The 19,026-nt window shown below is 49.2% G+C and overlaps 1 protein-coding gene across 3 annotated transcripts in view; it reads left to right on the forward strand.

The window, feature by feature from the left end:
- The first annotated feature begins 524 nt into the window (after positions 1-524).
- pappa2 (pappalysin 2) overlaps positions 525-19,026 on the forward strand; it is a 40,929-nt gene continuing 22,427 nt past the window's right edge. For all 3 annotated transcript variants that reach the window (XM_081703793.1, XM_035536496.2, XM_081703794.1), the window contains exons 1-8: positions 525-2,541; positions 5,127-6,189; positions 10,082-10,227; positions 14,328-14,621; positions 14,988-15,180; positions 15,451-15,572; positions 18,694-18,876; positions 18,971-19,026. The exon at positions 18,971-19,026 is cut by the window's right edge and continues 248 nt beyond it. In XM_081703793.1, the coding sequence (XP_081559919.1) occupies positions 1,635-2,541; positions 5,127-6,189; positions 10,082-10,227; positions 14,328-14,621; positions 14,988-15,180; positions 15,451-15,572; positions 18,694-18,876; positions 18,971-19,026 (2,964 nt within the window). In that variant the 5' untranslated portion in view covers positions 525-1,634. The remainder of the gene's footprint in view (positions 2,542-5,126; positions 6,190-10,081; positions 10,228-14,327; positions 14,622-14,987; positions 15,181-15,450; positions 15,573-18,693; positions 18,877-18,970) is intronic.

Genomic DNA, 19,026 nt, shown 5'->3' on the forward strand with positions numbered 1-19,026 from the left:
ACAATAAATATGTTATGTTACAGTAACATAAAAACACACATAGAGGATTTATTTGTATTGCTATGTCATTTGTAACTCACATAGCAATATTTTTTAAATTATGGCCCTTAATGATTTACAGTAACATTCATGCTATATTTTTATTTTACATATATTTCTCTAAGGAAGCCTTCAGGAGCATATGCACACAGAGATTAATCTTTCTGCTCCTGGTGGCTACCTTGTCCACAGACTGGGAAACTCCGCACACCGCCTGGCGGATGCGTCAAGTTCACTCAGCCAAACTTCTGCACGACCACTTGACTTATGGCTCCTGTATCTAGACGATGCACCAGCTCTCCCTCGGACATGTCCGACAACCGAGGCGCATCCCTGCAGGCGACGGACGGGACTCGTGCGCAGGGCTGAGGGTTCCCCGCGCCGGTGCGCGTGCAGGGGGCTGGATTTGTGATGTCAGCCTGGAGGCAACAGATAAAACGTTTAGCGCGTGAGTTTGATCTGCACAACTCCCGAGGAAGAGCGCGGCACGGGCGGGGATTTGGGAGCGCGGGATGTGAGCGGACTTTGCGCGAGCTGGGAAGTCTTTTCTTTGGAAGGCGCCTCGAGACCTCACGATTTCAAGATGAATATCTTCTGCTAGCTGCAAATCATGCGCGTGATTTCAGCACCAGATAAGGATAGATCCGTGATGACAGAAAGCAAATGTTTCCGGCATTTCCACGTATTGGAAACTAATCCATTCAATAAAACATTGAGCAGAATTTCAGTTTTCTGTGTGCAGTCAAATAAAAACTCCAAAGACGTTCATTCACTCTTTGTGTGGTGAACACACCGGACGAATAAACACGGGAGGCAAGCAAAGTGCAGCGCCGAAAAGTGGCAAAGACCTCAAATAACCTTCCACCCCACAGTCGACCTCAGCAAAACGGACAGATTAGAGCCCGTTTTGCAAGGCAGCGCGATGCAAAGCAACGGCACGGATTAATTCTTATATGTGACTCATATTATGCACTATAGCAGGTTACATTGTTTCGCGCGCAAATGCGCGTAACGGTTTGGGGTTTTTTTGGATGTCTGTGGAGAAACTTTGCCTCAAGCATGGGGCACTAAATCCAAAACAGGTTTTAAATCCCCAACAGGGCTGCGAGACGAATGAAGAAGATGCGCGTTAGAAACGAAGGACACGCGGACGTCCCGGTTGCAGGACCGGCTCCGTTATAACCGTTTTTAACGTAGTCCGGAGGAGGGAGATGAACCCGAATTTAACTCACTTAACTCCAGCTGTCCACTGCATGTATTCAAGACCTATCCACTTTTGTGCACTGATAACTGTTCTTTTAAATTGCTTTTTAAAAATCACTTTATTGAAGTAAGGACGGAGGAAAACAGAACGATACACACTATTTTATGGCTCAGATCTATTTAACGAATAACAAACAGGCATTGCGCCGTTTTCTCACTATAGTACATTTCACCCCCGTCAGCAATACCAGCATAGTGACAGCTGGAAACAGAGGGACATTAGTGCCTATATTCCACTTCATTCACCTTATTGCTGCTAGTTCAAAGGGAAGAACCGTGAATCAATTCTCAGACTAATCTCTCCTATTGATTTGCCCTGGCTAATCAATATAATGTTGTTTCTCAGACTACTGGCTATTATTATTGGAGTCCTCCACGCGTGGCTGCTACACACCGCAAAGTCTGATCACATGCAGCGGTACAAACGGACTCTGGCACAGGGAGCAGACAGGTTCCAGGCTGCCACGGGTCAGGAGCAGTGCGGCACCGTCAGCCAGAAGCACCCGGCGCGCTCGGTGGGCCAGCACTACATCCTGGCGGGCTTGGCGGGGCGTTACACCCGACTGACAGACCTGTGGCACAGGATGGCGCTTACTGAGAGGTCCTGTGCAGGTGGATGCGCCTCTGAGGGAGGTATCGCCTCTGGACTGCCTGACAGACTTCTGCGGGAGAAACATTCTCAGAAAGGACAAAGTGACACCTGGCCAGACAGGCCTAGCAGGTGGAAGGGCAGACAGAGCACACGTTCAAAACATGACGAAGCCCTGGACATCCCGCACCCGGACGCTCCCGGCGAATCCTCCACTGCAGTGAGAGAGACAGGCACAGTTGGTCGACCCTTCGAAGGACAATCGAACGTGACGGGCATCTCTGCGCCGCCTCCACGGAGGGGAGAATCTCACGGCTCGGAGGGGAGCGTGGCGTCGAGAAGGATCCGTCGCAGCCCGCAGGACAGCGGCGGAATGGGAGGGGATCCAGAACGGAGCTCAGCCACCAGCACCCACCCCGCCTCCAGCTCCGAGGGGGACGAGGCCGACTCGGGGGAACCGGAGGGGCAGGCGTGGGGCGCGGACCGCCAGGACGCGCCCCTGCAGTGGATGACGGCGCTGTACTTCAGCGGCCAGGGCGAGCGGCTGAGGTTGAACCCAGCGACCTTCGTGGAGCTCCCTCATGCCGCCTTCACCGCCGAGCTGTGGGTCAAGCTCGAGGGAGGTCAGGACAACCCGGCCATCATAGCAGGTTTGTGCTGGAAAGAGCAGACGGGCTTGCACACGCAAGCCCCACTTCATCCCTGATTGTTATTTTGAGAAAGATAATCTTTTAATGACCTGTACTGTCTTGACCTGTAATGTTTTTCTGTTAGGTAACGTTTAGTTTTATCATTGTAAAGTTCATGCAAGCAGTCAAGAAACCAGTAAGGGTTTAATGAAGATTGTTGTGTTCTGTGCTGTACTGTTTGCTGTGCTGTGTGCTGTGCTCTGTGCTGTGTGTTGCGATGTGCTCTATAGTTGGCTGTGCCATGCTCTGTGCATTGTACTCTATGCAGTGCTGTGTTCTGTGCTTTATTGTGTGCTATGCTACGCTGTGTGCTTTTAAAATGATGTGTTCTGTGCTGTGCTCTGTGGTGTGCTGTGGTCCCTGCTGTGTGCTGTAAACTACCAATCTGATGCCCACTGCTCCCTCTCAACTTGGCCTTTTCCCAGAATCCTACACTACATGCCCCCCAAGCAGTATGTGTCCGCTGGTTTGTAGACTGTCTCGTGGTGCCAGAGCTCAGCAGCGAGTCACCTGGGGCCGACTGGCTCCAGATGCTAGATGGAAGCGTTTGGGAAGGTGAACCTTTGCGCTTATGAGGTGCAAACAACAAGACCAGCTCAGGGCAGGATGCCCCGCCACCGGCTGGCCAACACCTGCACTCTGTCTACCAGACTGTTTCCACAGTCGAATGCGTAATGTGCACTCTCCCAGACAGCTTTAGGGCCAGAGGGGGCCGGATTGGCCGAGGGAGGGGGGTCTCAGGGCTATGCGTGATCTAAAACCAGTTGCCAGCTCACCGCTGTTCAGCTCAGCCTGCAATCGCGTGATTTACGCAAAAAATTGATTCTTTTTATTACGTCTCTTGCTGTCACTACAGATAAATAAATAAATAAATATGTTCTTGTTGAAACATGGCCCAGGAGGAATGTGCTGGAACTTGCTGGGAAGCGTTTATAATCAGGTGAAAGCGCGTTTGGTATGGCCGCCATGGACTTTCAATGTGGAAAAGATTATATCTGGAAAAGCTTCTGAAAAGAGATGGAGGAGAAGGCCAGAACACAGCAGCTGTGGTCAGGGAGCTATGGATGTGGTCAGAGGTGGTCAGGGTGCTATGGATGTGGTCAGGATGGTCAGGGAGCTATGGATGTGGTCAGAGGTGGTCAGGGTGCTATGGATGTGGTCAGGATGGTCAGGGAGCTATGGATGTGGTCAGAGGTGGTCAGGGTGCTATGGATGTGGTCAGGATGGTCAGGGAGCTATGGATGTGGTCAGGGGTGGTCAGGGTGCTATGGATGTGGTCAGGGTGGTCAGGGAGCTATGGATGTGGTCAGGGGTGGTCAGGGTGCGATGGATGTGGTCAGGATGGTCAGGGAGCTATGGATGTGGTCAGAGGTGGTCAGGGTGCTATGAATGTGGTCAGGATGGTCAGGGAGCTATGGATGTAGTCGGGGTGGTCAGGGAGCTATGGATGTGGTCAGGGGTGGTCAGGGTGCTATGGATGTGTTCAGGGTGCTGTGGATGTGATCAGGGTGCTATGGTAGTGGCCAGAATTCAATGGTTGTTGCCTTAAGACATTTGGCCAGGTACTTAAGACATAGCAGTGATTATGTTTTGGAGAAGGCAAAAATTTGGACTAAAATTGACATGTGTTTTCAGTTGAAAACAGAAAGTTGATCAAACTTCTGTAAGTAAACACACTATTACTGATCCTGATTTCTGCCTGGCATTGAGGGCTAAACGCTTAGCGATGTCACAGTCTGCTTGTAAATACGACATTATTGGTTGTTTTGATTTGTCCAGTGTGGTCCGCTACTAGTCTCAGGCGTTCCCCATGCCGTGACACATGCAGGGATGAATCTGTCACGCTACACACCGCAGGAGAGAACGGCCGGTTCTCGGCTAACGCCCGAGAGTGCCTCATGGCAAACACTCCACATGCAGTACCAACACAGAGGGCTAATTCCCCTGTAGTTTTATTAACTATGTTTATTATATGCACCTTTAAAGGACACGTGCGACGATATGTTGTTGAGTGATGAACCGGTCATGAATGGACTCTGTGAGAGTGTGTGTGAGCCATGATTCTGCAAGCAACGTTTACAGCATGTGTATAATGGCTATTGTATGTGAACATGACCCTTTCAAATTCTGCTAGCATAGTCCGGGCACACACACACACACACACACACACACACACACACACAACAGCACACCATGACGTCTGAGTAAAAATGCTTCGATTTGTATCTGCTCCAGAGTCTCTTGGGATAATTTGTTTAAAATTGCCCATTTTTCTTTCTCTCCAGTATCCCGGGAGTTAAGTTGTCTGTGTAAACGTAAGATGCTGTGTGTGTGTGGGGGGGGTGTTCCCTGACCTTTCTATGTCCTTCCTCTAGAAACATCTGGGTGCCAGATGGGACTGCTTCTCTCGAGATGTGGCTGGGGCTACCGGTGGATGGGGGCTTCAACCCATCGCCTCGGTGGGATAACAGCGATTCTGAAGCTCTGTCACCTGACAAGTCCGACTAACTCAGCTTTCTTGCTTTTCTGTTTGTTGTTCTCGTCAGGTGTGTTTGACAATTGCTCTCACCCGCCCAGCGAGAGGGGTTGGTCTATCGGCGTCCGGACCCTGGAGCCCTCAGGGAGGAAAGACGGCCGCGTCTACTTCTCGCTCCGCACTGACCGCGCACTCAAGTCTAGCACTCTGATGGGCCAGTGGCACTACCAGCCCGGCGCCTGGTCTCACGTGGTTGCCCGGTACGACGGCCACCGGATGGCGCTGTTCGTCGATGGATCCAAGGTGGGAGAGGGCGGGCAGCAGGCAGGCGACCTGAACAGACCCTCCCTGCAAGGCTGCCGTGTGTTCTTACTGGGAGGGGGAGTGTCCGGCGCGGCGCGCGGCTTCCGGGGACACTTGGGCGGGGTTGTCCTGTGGAATCATGCTCGCGACCAGGAGGAGCTGTTTCAGAGGCACGCGCCCCGCGCCGAGCTGCAGCGCCCCCTGCTGGCGCTCTGGGCTGACTTCTCTCATGCGGACCGGCTGCTGACGGCGTACAAAGAGCGGCGGCGCCCATCTGTGTCCACCCTGCCGGCGCCGGAGAGCGAGCTGGTGTCCCCCTTCCTCCCGCCTGCCTGCGGCCTGACCGTGTGCGACAACCCGGATGTCGTCCTCAGCTACGACCAGCACTGGCAGCTCCGGGCCAACAAGCATGTGCGCTACCGCGTGGTGAACGTGGGCGCGGACGACGGGGGCCGGCCGGCCGTGAGCGGGCCGCAGATCCGGAGGCAGCACCGGGCGCTTGCCGAGGCCTTCGGCCGCTACAACCTGACCCTGGAGCTGAGCGTGCTGAACGTGCGCAACTCCTCGCTGCAGCGGCGTTTCGTGCTCAGCAGCTGCTCCGTGGCCAGGGTGGGCAACCGCCACTGTGACCCCGAGTGCGACCACCCGCTCACGGGCCGCGACGGCGGCGACTGCACCCGCCTCGGCCCCTGCTACAACTGGATGCGGGGCGACGGCTCCTGCGATGCCGCGTGCAACGGCATCCGCTACGACTACGACGATGGCGACTGCTGTGATCCGGACGTCACCGACGTCACGAGGACCTGCTTCGACCCAGAGTCGCCTGACAGGTGAGTCCGGGTCGCTCTGTCGCGGTCATCTGGTGGAGCAGGTGGAGTAGGATTAGAGGGACTACCCAGTGCTGTGAATGCTACTGATGCTAATGCTAAAAAGCTAACAACTTCCTTTCCTTTCTTCTGCTCTCCGTGAAGGTGACTTGGTCACCATCGGCCCGAGGAAGCCGTCCAACTCAGTGAGCCTGTTCATTTCTCTTGAATCCTGGCAGTGATATGTAAGCTGCTTACATATTCCTACGTAATGGCGTAAAAAAGGAAATCACGAAAGACAGTCCAAGTTTTATGACCCTCTGTGTTGCTCTAAACACTGTTACCAGCATTGGGCAGAGCAAAGTGCCATTACTGTGAAATCCCACGTCTCTCCTGTTTTTTGAGACTGTCAGAATGCTCCGTATTACACAACTAGCAGAGCACACATATGAATCTGAGACTCTGGAAGCGTTTAAAAGCACGCAGACTCGGACGTGGACGCGGGCCAAAGTATACACTCAATACGGCTAAACAACCAAACCAGGAGACTCAGCTCTGCTCACTGTGACAGGCAGGTTGACTTGGCTTCAGTACAGTGTGTGTGATGTGTTGCCAGGATCTCTCTCTCTCTCTCTCTCTCTCTCTCTCTCTCTCTCTCTCTCTCTCCCGCTCTCTCTCTCTCCATTCCATCCACTCTTCCTTTTTTTTTTTCCAAGAGTACCCATACAGGCAAAAATACCTCAGCTGTTATATACGCGGAAAAAAAACCTTTATTGCGGTTTGTCCAGCTACTCTAGTCTACAGGTCAGAAGGTTCTGTCTGTGAAATGCAAACTGTGTCAAATAAAACAACGGCCTAAATCTTTATCTGCTCTGCCTGAATGGTTGCGCTGCACACAACTGGTCCGCTGGAAGAGCTCGCAGGCAAGACTGGCCACGAAGCCGGCGTAATGTCACAGCGCAGATAGCGCACTGCTGGAAGTGTTCTGGCGGTCTGCCGCTCTCTGGAGAGGCCCTGCTTCGCAAGCTGTTTGCCTTTTCCTGCAGAGATCCCCGCTGAGATGAATGGGGCCCCAGTGATACACTTGGACGGTGGTCTGAGAAACACTCTGATATTCTGAGTTGGATGTTGCTTGTTTTGCACCAGGTTACTTTTAAGGATGATAACAGCAGATCTTTTACTTTTAAAGATGGTAACAGTAGCTAAAGCCCAGCGGTAGAGCCACACTTGTTATCAGAAGACACAGATAGTGAGGAAGGGAGGTCAAAAGAGAGAGGAGACAGAGAGAAAACAAGACTGCTGAAAGGTGAAGAGCTCTGCACTTATAACCAGTAAACAACATCAGTAACAATAGCTGACTGAATACTGAAAATCATTTCTATAAAATAATTTGTACCATTTTCAATATCTGCTTGTATTGTTATGCCCTAAAGACACACAACTCCAAGCTCACACTCATTATGACGTAGACACAAAACTCCAAGCTCACACTCGTTATGACATACACACACAACTCCAAGCACACACTCGTTATGACATACACAGACAACCCCAAGCTCACACTCGTTATGACGAACAGACACACAACCCCAAGCTCACACTCGTTATGACGTAGACACACAACTCTAAGCTCACACTCGTTATTATGTACAGACAGACAAACCCCAAGCTCACACTCGTTATGATGTAGACACACAACTCTAAGCTCACACTCGTTATTATGTACAGACAGACAAACCCCAAGCTCACACTCGTTATGATGTAGACACATAACTCTAAGCTCACACTCGTTATTATGTACAGACAGACAAACCCCAAGCTCACACTCGTTATGACGTAGACACATAACTCCAAGCTCACACTCGTTATTATGTACAGACAGACAAACCCCAAGCTCACACTCGTTATGATGTAGACACATAACTCCAAGCTCACACTCGTTATTATGTACAGACAGACAAACCCCAAGCTCACACTCGTTATGACGTAGACACACAACTCTAAGCTCACACTCGTTATTATGTACAGACAGACAAACCCCAAGCTCACACTCGTTATGATGTAGACACATAACTCTAAGCTCACACTCGTTATTATGTACAGACAGACAAACCCCAAGCTCACACTCGTTATGACGTAGACACATAACTCCAAGCTCACACTCGTTATTATGTACAGACAGACAAACCCCAAGCTCACACACGTTATGATGTAGACACATAACTCCAAGCTCACACTCGTTATGACGTACAGACACACAACTCCAAGCCCATACTTGTTATGATGCTCGTTATGACGTACAGACTCTCCAAACCTTGTCCTGGACTGCTTCACTGGCACTAGTTCTGCAGAATGTGAAGATAAATGGAGATGTTATCAGCAAATGTTACTGCATTTAGGCTTGTGTGAGTTTGAGGTTTATAACCAGGTCTTTCCTGACCAGACTGGAAAAGTTCATCAGAGAGGAGAATTAATTCAGCGATGACATTTTGGCGGTGACGAGAGAGTGTTGCTTCGTTTGTCCAGTGGTTAACACTGACAGTGGACACTGTTTGCATTGACTGGTTGTGTATTAATTTTTAGTACTCAAGTGTGTGATATGTTAAGGGAGATATTTCTACATTTTTTGGCAACCTCAAGAAGAAAATATATATATAAGAAAAGTTGATCTGTTATGAACAGATAATACTGCGCAATAACCTGTTTATAAGGGCTCCTTTTGCTGAGCTGTGATTTCGTGTCGAGTTGCTTAAGCCCATCGTTTTGAAATATTTATTATTAATCCTTCGTTCGTTGCCTTTACGGCAGCAGTGACGTCTGCGTGGTCAGAGCTGGAGGACGCAGGACGGTGCCGCGGGACCTGCAGACCACAGATGTACGGGCCCATTCCCATGTTAACGTGGGAACACAGGAGGGCGTGTCACTGACATACACCTCGCAGTTATTATGTCACTCTTAACACCTTTGCAAAGAAAGGATAATTTATTTTGCTAATATTCCAACTTGAGGGCAATTCGACATTTAACGTGGCCAAAATATTGTTTGTTGACCTGTCTCTGTAAATTGGGGAGCACAAAAATAAATAAATAAATACATACAGTTAAACATTTTTTTTTTACTTTATGGTATTTTATTTATTTATTGAAAACCTTGAATTAGTTCAACAGAAAATATGCTCAGGTAGATGTCAAAAAAAGTCCAAGACATATATAGATAATGTGGACTCTGTACAGGTGCTTATAATGGATGAATTATTGTCCATTTCACTGCTGGGATCTTAAATGCCCCCCAAAAAACCTCCACGTTCTACAGCTGGTACGTGACAAAAAGCCACTCTTCCAACACTCTGATTGGTTTAGAGCCAGTACACCATATATGGCAAAGCACAGATCCTTTCACAGTCTGCTGAATTTTGGTTTTGCAAACATTACGTACGATATTACAATTTTGTCTATAGCATGGTGATAAGAACTAAAGGCTCACAATGTCCTGTAAGATAAATGACCGGGAATGAGCAGTCATGTGACTAGAAGCATGTCATGTGACCAGAAACAAACAAAAAAACCTTAAATATTGCAAGGCCAGAAGCAGAGGCCATCAATTTGGTTCCTCCAAGCTGTGGCTCATGCATCCTCAGGGGGCGGAGTCACACACTCAGAGGTGAGCGTCATCCTTCCCTTTATGATGTATAAGCCCACAGACACCTGTGATTGGCCAGTGTCTCTGTACTTGATGGGGGAGAGAGAGTGCATGCCAAAATTGTTCTCTTGGGCTCCCGGTCACAGATGACATCATCGGGGATCCCGAATTCACACTGTCTGATGATAGGCCCAACGCTTTTCTGTTGCACCAATCAGGAGCCCTTCATGTTTTGTTTTTACGTTTGTTTTTCATGTGAGGTTGTGTTCTGCTGCAGGGCATACCTGAGCGTCAAAGAACTGAAGGAGCTTCTTCATCTGAGCAGCTCGGATACACTCAACGTGTTCTTTGCCAGCTCAGCTCGAGAGGAGCTCGCCGGCGCCGCCACGTGGCCCTGGGCCAAGGAAGCCCTTACACACCAAGGTGAGAACCTGGTCTCTCCTTACACATCAAGGTGAGAACCTGGTCTCCCTCTTACACATTATGGAGAGAACCCAGTCTCTCCTTACATATCAAGGTGAAAACCTGGTCTCTCCTTACACATCAAGGTGAGGACCCAGTCTCTCCTTACACAACAAGGTGAGAACCTGGTCTCCTTCTTACAAATTATGGAGAGAACCTGGTCTCTCCTTACACATCAAGGTGAGAACCTGGTCTCCCTCTTATACATTATGGAGAGAACCAGGTCTCTCCTTACACATCAAGGTGAGAACCCAGTCTCTCCTTACACATCAAGGTGAGAACCTGGTCTCCCTCTTACACATTATGGAGAGAACCCAGTCTCTCCTTACATATCAAGGTGAAAACCTGGTCTCTCCTTACACATCAAGGTGAGGACCCAGTCTCTCCTTACACATCAAGGTGAGAACCTGGTCTCCTTCTTACAAATTATGGAGAGAACCTGGTCTCTCCTTACACATCAAGGTGAGAACCTGGTCTCCCTCTTACACATTATGGAGAGAACCTGGTCTCTCCTTACACATCAAGGTGAGAACCTGGTCTCCCTCTTACACATTATAGAGAGAACCTGGTCTTTCCTTACACATCAAGGTGATAACCCGGTCTATCCTTACACATCAAAGTGAGAACCTGGTCTCCCTCTTATACATTATGGAGAGAACCTGGTCTCTCCTTACACATCAAGGTGAGAACCCAGTCTCTCCTTACACATCAAGGTGAGAACCTGGTCTCCCTCTTACACATTATGGAGAGAACCCAGTCTCTCCTTACATATCAAGGTGAAAACCTGGTCTCTCCTTACACATCAAGGTGAGGACCCAGTCTCTCCTTACACATCAAGGTGAGAACCTGGTCTCCTTCTTACACATTATGGAGAGAACCTGGTCTCTCTTTACACATCATGGTGGGGACCTGGTCTCTCCTTACACATCAAGGTGAGGACCTGGTCTCCCCCATTCCCCTCTCTCTCAGTATTTGTCTGTCTCCTAATGCTGCCTCCACTACTAAGATAAAAAACAAAGCCTAATGTTTTGCAGTCACTGCTCTGATGTGTAATCCAGGAAGTTCAGCTGGTCAGGTAAGTGTGTCTACAGAAGCGAGCACTCCTAAGGACGGAGAGTGCTCTCCTGAAGTACTCTGAGCTTGGTTTATTCCCCCTGTCAACACCTCCCTTAACTACAGTATGTCTTAGCTGCCCCATGCACTAAACACGCTGCCTCTCCAGTCCTGTTGCCACAGGCATTTCCCGTTAGGACAGACACTGTCCCTCTGCATTCTTCTTAACGCTCACACGCCTGAGATTAATGGAGACCGCAATCCCGGGCATGAAAGGAATATATCTGCAGCACGCACAGACCTCTCCCCGCCCTGAACCGCCAAAAGAGTGCACGAGAATGAGAAGGAGGAAAGAGGCAAACAGTGAGCAAACAAGCAGAAAACATCTGCCATCTGCTTTCACCTGCCAGCTCATTTTATGGGCTCATAGTTGTTGCGTTTCTGAGCTCATTAAGGAGGACATGGTTGGGTCTGCAAGGTCTCTTATGTCAGTCTCTCTCCCATTGGTCCGGGAGCTCGGTCAGCCTCGGCTACGACACCGCGTTAGTTAATGACATTAATTTGGCGGCTGTTAGAAATCGGGAGCTTTTAGAAATGACCTTCCAATGATCAAATTGTAACAACCATTTCTTGAGGTTTTTTAAAAAAAATTTTCGCAGACGTTTGTGTCAATCAATAAAAAAATGCAGCATGACATTAAAGGGCTCTTTAGTTGTCACGGTAACATGTTTAAATCAGAGTCCACCTGCTAAAGAAAGGAGAAATGAGTGCTGGACCTAGCAGACAAGCCAAGCGCTGTATCTCTGCTGCCCTATCCATCATGCACCCTGGGGATGGTGTGCTTTCCATGTGTGTGCAGTACTTCCGTCTCCAGACGGCTCTGAGCGCAGCGCGTCTGAACTCACAGACCCGTCCTCTTGGCTGAGTGTCCACTGGCTGTCTGAGGCACCAGAGATCTGCTTCCTTCCCAGCAACACACACACACACACACACACACACACACACACACTCTTACTCACAGACACACACATACACCCACACACTTTCTTTCTCTCTCTCTCACACACTCTGTCACACAGACACACATGCACTCTCAAACACACACACACACACACACACACACACATACCCTTTTAAATGTGCAGTAGATCTAGGCAGAGGAGCGCAGGAAACCTGACTCCAAAATAATGGGTCATTTCTCCTTAAACGTAGGTGCATGCTTGGTGTCCACATTTTGTTTATGTAGTATTGGCATGAGGCTAATTTATATTACAAGAAAGAGAAGATGACCCTCCCCGTTTGGCTGGTAGGGCAGGTAGCGCAGTGTGCTAGTAACACCAAGGTTAAGAGTTTGATTCCCACTGAGTGTATGTAACAATCGTCCTGGTGAATATTGATCTGGATAAGTGCGTCTGCCAAAATATGTCAATTAGAATGTTCCTTGCCACGCCCCCTCCACGCCCCTCTTTAAGTACATCAGGTAAGGGCGGAGGTAGCCATGTGTTAGAGGCCTAAGATTAAATAAACCATTGAGTGACATCAAGTCTATGACTGTAATAGTAACCATATCTGTCAACAGTTTCCACAAAGTTTACCATTTTCTCAAAAAAAAAACCAAGATACTATTATGTTGTTATGAGAAGATCGGGTTCGTACCATAAAGAAAACAACATGGCTTTGAAAATCACAGAGTGATCTTATTCAGTTAAGCATGGTAAGACACTGGCTAACTTTAATACCCCCGGAGTGTTTCACCACGAGCCCGGGCATTTTTAGAACGCGAAGGAATGAAAAATAGCCAAGCCGTGGAGTTGTGTTGGGGTTAGCCTGGACTCGCTTGGACTTTCAGCAGTGGTCCGGGACTCGGGAAGGTGGTGTCCATATGCGATTGACTTCCTTTGCTTCCATTCCCTGCATGTGTTTTGCATTGATCTGTCTCTGTGCTCATTGAGCTCACAATCTCCGTCTGCTCCGATGTGCTGTGACGTAAGAAGCGGCCCATTAGCGAGCCGAAAAGCTCCGTGCGAGGCGATCTTCAGTCGGCGGCCCGGCGCTTGATGAACCCACGCGGAGGTCAGAGAGCGCGATTAAAGTGGCGGGCCGAGGTTCGCGGGCTTTGGCGCGCGACACGGTCTGTTTTGAGGCCAGATAAATCAGCAGATTGTTCGCAAAAACACTTGACGTCCGCTGTCGGGGGACGCAATCGAGTTTAATGCCCCGAACAATTTAGCCGCAGTTGGAGCATAGAGCCAATGTGCAGATAAATCCGCAAAACTGTGTGGCAAAGCTTGGTCTTTCTTGTTCTATTCCCATCAAACATGGAGATTTCTTAAACAACAGTGGCTCCTTCTCTTTACCCCCTAAACTACTTCGTATTCATTTTCTTTACTTGTTTATGTTTTATTTTCCGCCTGTATACAGCAACTACATGAGTTCTTCTCCACACCGTAGCAGAGAAGATCTTTTACTGAGCTCCATGCAAACCGCACCCTGTTCTGAATTAGTCTACAAAGGTCTCCCCAATCCGCCACTGGAGTCATAACAACAGGCAATAACAACACCTTCCACGCTACCTGAATTACTTCAAAGAAATTAGGCCATGCACGATTTTTTCAGAGGACGAGCGCGGCGGTATTTTTTAAGATGGCAAAGCGCCTACATTTAAGTGGTTGTAAATGTCACATCGTTACAGCTTTTTATTGCATTTGTTGGTAATAAAACCTCAGGCCAATGCGCTGTTATGTTGCACACCTATCGCCGAGAATGTTGGCAGAACACATGCATTAGGGAAGGAGCCCGCTCCCACTAAATCATGCTTACTGTCCTCTCATAGCATATAATGTAACTGAATGTTGTCCTGGTTGGACAAGCTGTGTAAAGAATCAATGTTCATTTGAAATTCAGAATTCCCTGACCATAAGCAGGTGGGTTATGCAACACGGTCTGTACAGTTTACTATCATGGCATTCATCTTCTTTCCATGTTCTTTATTTTGCCGCTGTTTGAAGGAGGAATGATTATGAACCCATCCTACTTCGGCACTCTGGGACACAACAACACCATGATCCATGAGCTGGGCCATATATTTGGACTGTACCATGTCTTCAAGGGGGTGACGGAGCGGGAGTCATGTGACGACCCGTGTCAGGAAACCATCGCATCTATGGAAACGGGAGACTTCTGCGCCGATACGGCACCCACCCCAAAGTCCAAAGCCTGCCGAGACCCGGACCCGGTGAATGATACGTGCGGACTGGCCCGATACCATGACACACCCTACAGCAATTACATGAGCTACACAGGTGAAGCCGAGCAAAGCACCACCACGCGCCATGCCGCACAGTATGTAGCTACACATTTAAACACTGCCTCGCATGAAACGTACATTAAACACGGCCTGCCTCGCATGAAACACATTAAACATGGCCTGCCTCGCATGAAACACACATTAAACACTGCCTCGCATGGAATACGAGCTTTAGGACATTGCTAACCTCCGAAAGCTTAAATATAGTCGAGTATTCCAAGATAATATAGCCACATTGCCCTTACATAGTGATATTAAGATGTTGCATGACAACGGTACATTTCGAACATTAACGATAATCGAGTCGTTGTATTAAACTAAGTGTGTTGGGAATAAAACTAAGACACCACCTTGTTTACAGATGATAACTGCACTGACCACTTCACACCAAATCAGGTAGCTCGCATGCACTGCTATATCGATCTGGTGTACAAGAACTGGGTGCATGGCAGAAGGCCCGCCCCTGTTCCTCTCGCTCCTATCGTGATTGGCCATGATGAGGACTCCGTCTCCTTTCATTGGCTGCATCCAGTCAGTGGTCCATTAATGCAAAGGTAATGTGGAAGAACCGCACTAGGTGGTATCACAGCAAGTGTTCAGCAGAACTTCTCTAATTTATGTTGTGGTTCAGTAATTATTGTGGATTCAGATGGATGGAAACAGATCAGCATGACTCTGGTTTCACATTTCACATCTAAATTTTGCCACACTGTCAGTGTGAGGTCGAGTGGTGTCAGGTACTGCTACTGACTACTCAGGCCACTGTTATGAGAAAGTGAAAAAACCCAACTATCTCATATACGTGTGTGTGTGTGTGTGTGTAGGGAGGAGGGGGTGAATTGTCAGCTGTGTGACGTGCATGGAGTGCTCCACCAGTATGCTTCGGAGGCCAGTTCCCCTCATGTCTGTGACACCAGTGGTTACTGGAGCCCCGAAGAGGCTGTAGGTCAGTATCTGTAATCTCCCAACCTCACCCCATAATCCCAGCCTTCAACTCCACCCGTCAACCCCACCCTTTAAGCCTACCCCCTAACACCACCACCACCCTTCAACCCCGTTGCGCAGGCTGTCTGAGCATCCACCACACACCACCCCGCATAGCACCGCCACCAGACCGTCGTCCCGGTTCGCGGTTCTGTTTCGCGTCAGAGGCAGAGAGGGTGAGTGTGAGGGTGTATGGCTGAAATCCAACTTGCATGCAAACGTGTGGCAGCCCCACGTTTGACATCGGTCGGCGTGTCCGGTGTGACCGAGGGTCCGAAACGCAGAGGCTTCTCTCGGGCTCCTGACCTCTGGACGTCTGCCTCACCATGAGGAACGTCCGTGCTTCTCTGGGCAGGGTGCGTGCAAATCTCCAGAAGTCTGGAAAAACTTAAGGGATAAATCATTAAACAATAATTGCCAGGATAAAGAACTCTCATGTCTTCGCCATCGAAGGGAGAGAGAGAGAGAGAAGCGTGGGGGATTCAGACCTTGGCATGCCGCCTAGTTTTGCTACTATTGGGTTGCCTCCAGACCTGGGCTGTTATGAAAGCGTTGGGTATCCTGTAATCCTGCATCGCTATTGAGCCTAATTCCTCATGTAACAGATGATACTGGTTATTACAATCATGGTGCACTTAGCTGTCAGCGCTGCGAACACATGGACTCGTCACGGACGAGGCGGCGTTGTCAGCCATGGAGGACAGATCCATGGAAACGCTCTCCGGGCGCACACACGGGCGGCTCGGAAAACCTCCCCGTAGCACAAAAGGGGCGAAACATAAAAATTGTACGTTTACGCGCAGTGCGGAGTGATTCTTGGACTCCTGTTTTGTTTTGAAAAACAGATTGATGAGATATGCAGCATTAATTTCTGAAGAAAAAAAGTCAACGATAACAAAAGCGTTTGAGTGTCTCTGAGATATGGCAAAGGAGATTAGTGGCTTTGCATCAAGTCTGTAATGAATTAAACCGAATCTATTGTTTTTCCGTTATTTTTAGCTGGGTGTTAATCCCTGCTGTGATTACTAAATGTGAATTATTTTTGCCACTCGGTTTATAACCTCAGAAAGACTTTTAAATGATAATGACGGCGGTGTTTGTGTAAGGAGAAATAAGACTCGTGTTGATACCGCAATAAAGCCTCATCTGACGGCTTTGTGCGGCTTCACAGCGTCCAATTCAAACACCGCAAATGTGTTTCGTTTAGGAGCCGATATTTAACGAGCCCTGCGGCCAAGCTCCCTCCTGGCTGGCCGGAGCAGGCGTGACGTCCTGGCACGTGGCGCTCGCGCGGGCAGAGATGTCGGGGCAGGGCTGCAGAGCAGGGAGACGTTTAAACGTTGCGGACGAGGCGCTCCCAGATCTCCCCGATCTCGCGGCTCTGCGGTTTCCCGCCAGGAGCCCTGTTGCGGCATCTGAAACAGTTATTAACTCCAGCCCGTGTGGAGGACCGCGCTGACTTGCTCTGACCTACTGAGTTTTATGGTTTGTCTTGGCTTGGTGCACACGCGTGCACGCGCATGAGGCCAGGCTAGGTACAAAGCAGAGCGCATCAACCAGAGAGAGCTGTCTCACTCTCCCCCCAGCTGTATGTCTGCCTGTCTGACCTGTCGCTGTCTGAGTGTGCTGGCACGTTTTTATCAATCGGTTGTAGGAGCTGTGTGTGTTTTGAGTTTTTTATGTGTCCAGAACGGCTTTGTGGAACAGAGATCTCTCTCTCCATCTTCCTCTGCTCTCTCTCCCCTTCTCTCGCCATGGATGACATTAGCTCCTAGTTTGATCAGGTTTTTTTGGAGTTCTATCCATCACGTTTAGGGTGCCACAGGACGTGTGCTTTCAGGACATACTTACAGGACTTGTGCCTTCAGGATGTGTGCTTTCAGGACATACTTACAGGACTTGTACCTTCAGGATGTGTGCTTTCAGGACATACTTACAGGACTTGTGCCTCCAGCACGTGTGCTTTCAGGACATACTTACAGGACTTGTGCCTTCAGGATGTGTGCTTTCAGGACACTTACAGGACTTGTGCCTTCAGGATGTGTGCTTTCAGGACATACTTACAGGACTTGTACCTTCAGGATGTGTGCTTTCAGGACATACTTACAGGACTTGTGCCTCCAGCACGTGTGCTTTCAGGACATACTTACAGGACTTGTGCCTTCAGGACATGTGCTTTCAGGACATACAGAACTTGTGCCTTCAGGACATAGAGGACTTGTGCCTCCAGGATGTGTACTTTCAGGACATACTTACAGGACTTGTGCCTCCAGCACGTGCTTTCAGGACATACTTACAGGACTTGTGCCTCCAGGACGTGTGCTTTCAGGACATACTTACAGGACTTGTGCTTCCAGGACGTGTGCTTTCAGGACATACTTACAGGACTTGTGCCTTCAGGATGTGTGCTTTCAGGACATACTTACAGGACTTGTACCTTCAGGATGTGTGCTTTCAGGACATACTTACAGGACTTGTGCCTCCAGCACGTGTGCTTTCAGGACATACTTACAGGACTTGTGCCTTCAGGACGTGTGCTTTCAGGACATACTTACAGGACTTCTGCCTCCAGGACGTGTGCTTTCAGGACATACTTACAGGACTTCTGCCTCCAGGACGTGTGCTTTCAGGACATACTTACAGGACTTGTGCCTCCAGGACGTGTGCTTTCTAGTGTCTGATGACTTCTTTCTCTCCGACTCCCACGTCCGTGTCAATCACCAGCAGACATCTCACGTTCCCAGCTCAGCAGACAGAGTAAAACAAAGTTGAACTCAGTCAACACGTCGGTCACTTTGCATCTGTGTAATTCCACCCGTTTCTTTAAAACATCATTATTTGAAAATGTTACGTTATATATAAATGAAGCCTCTGTTTATAACACATTGCTATGGCTACGAGAGCTAATTTTGTGCACCGACTCATTTTTTTCTGAGGGATGTGTAAGTGTGTGTGTGTAGGTGTGTCTGGGTAGTGGGTAATGCATGTGTAAGAAAACATGAAAAGTCAACAGTCTGATTACTATATTTGTGTATGTGTGTGTGTGTGTGTGTGTGTGTGTGTGTGTGTGTGTGTGTGTGTAGGTCCTCCTGACGTGTTCCTGCCCTGTGAGCCCAGCATGCGTACTTGGAGCCCTGAGTTCAGTTTGTTCGAGGCCAATGTCAGCACACCGTGCCCCCCGAGTGAAGGCTGTGTTCTGCAGTTACACTTCCAGCATCCTGTGGTCCCTGACACCTTGACGGTGTGGATCACCTACATCTCCACCAGTGAGCGCCGCACACGCCGCTTTGCCGTGCACGAGTGTCCGTCCTTTGTAGCCTGTCTCGGGAACGCTGTCGGGTCTGCATGTCTTTGTCTCAGGCAGCCCAGCTGTCTCCACCCTGGAGTTTATTCTGGAGTCGGGCGAGTCGGTCAGC

The sequence above is a fragment of the Electrophorus electricus genome, chromosome 20 (genome assembly GCF_041902795.1).
Source record: "Electrophorus electricus isolate QZ-2024a chromosome 20, ASM4190279v1, whole genome shotgun sequence".
Classification (NCBI taxonomy): Eukaryota; Metazoa; Chordata; class Actinopteri; order Gymnotiformes; family Gymnotidae; genus Electrophorus; species Electrophorus electricus.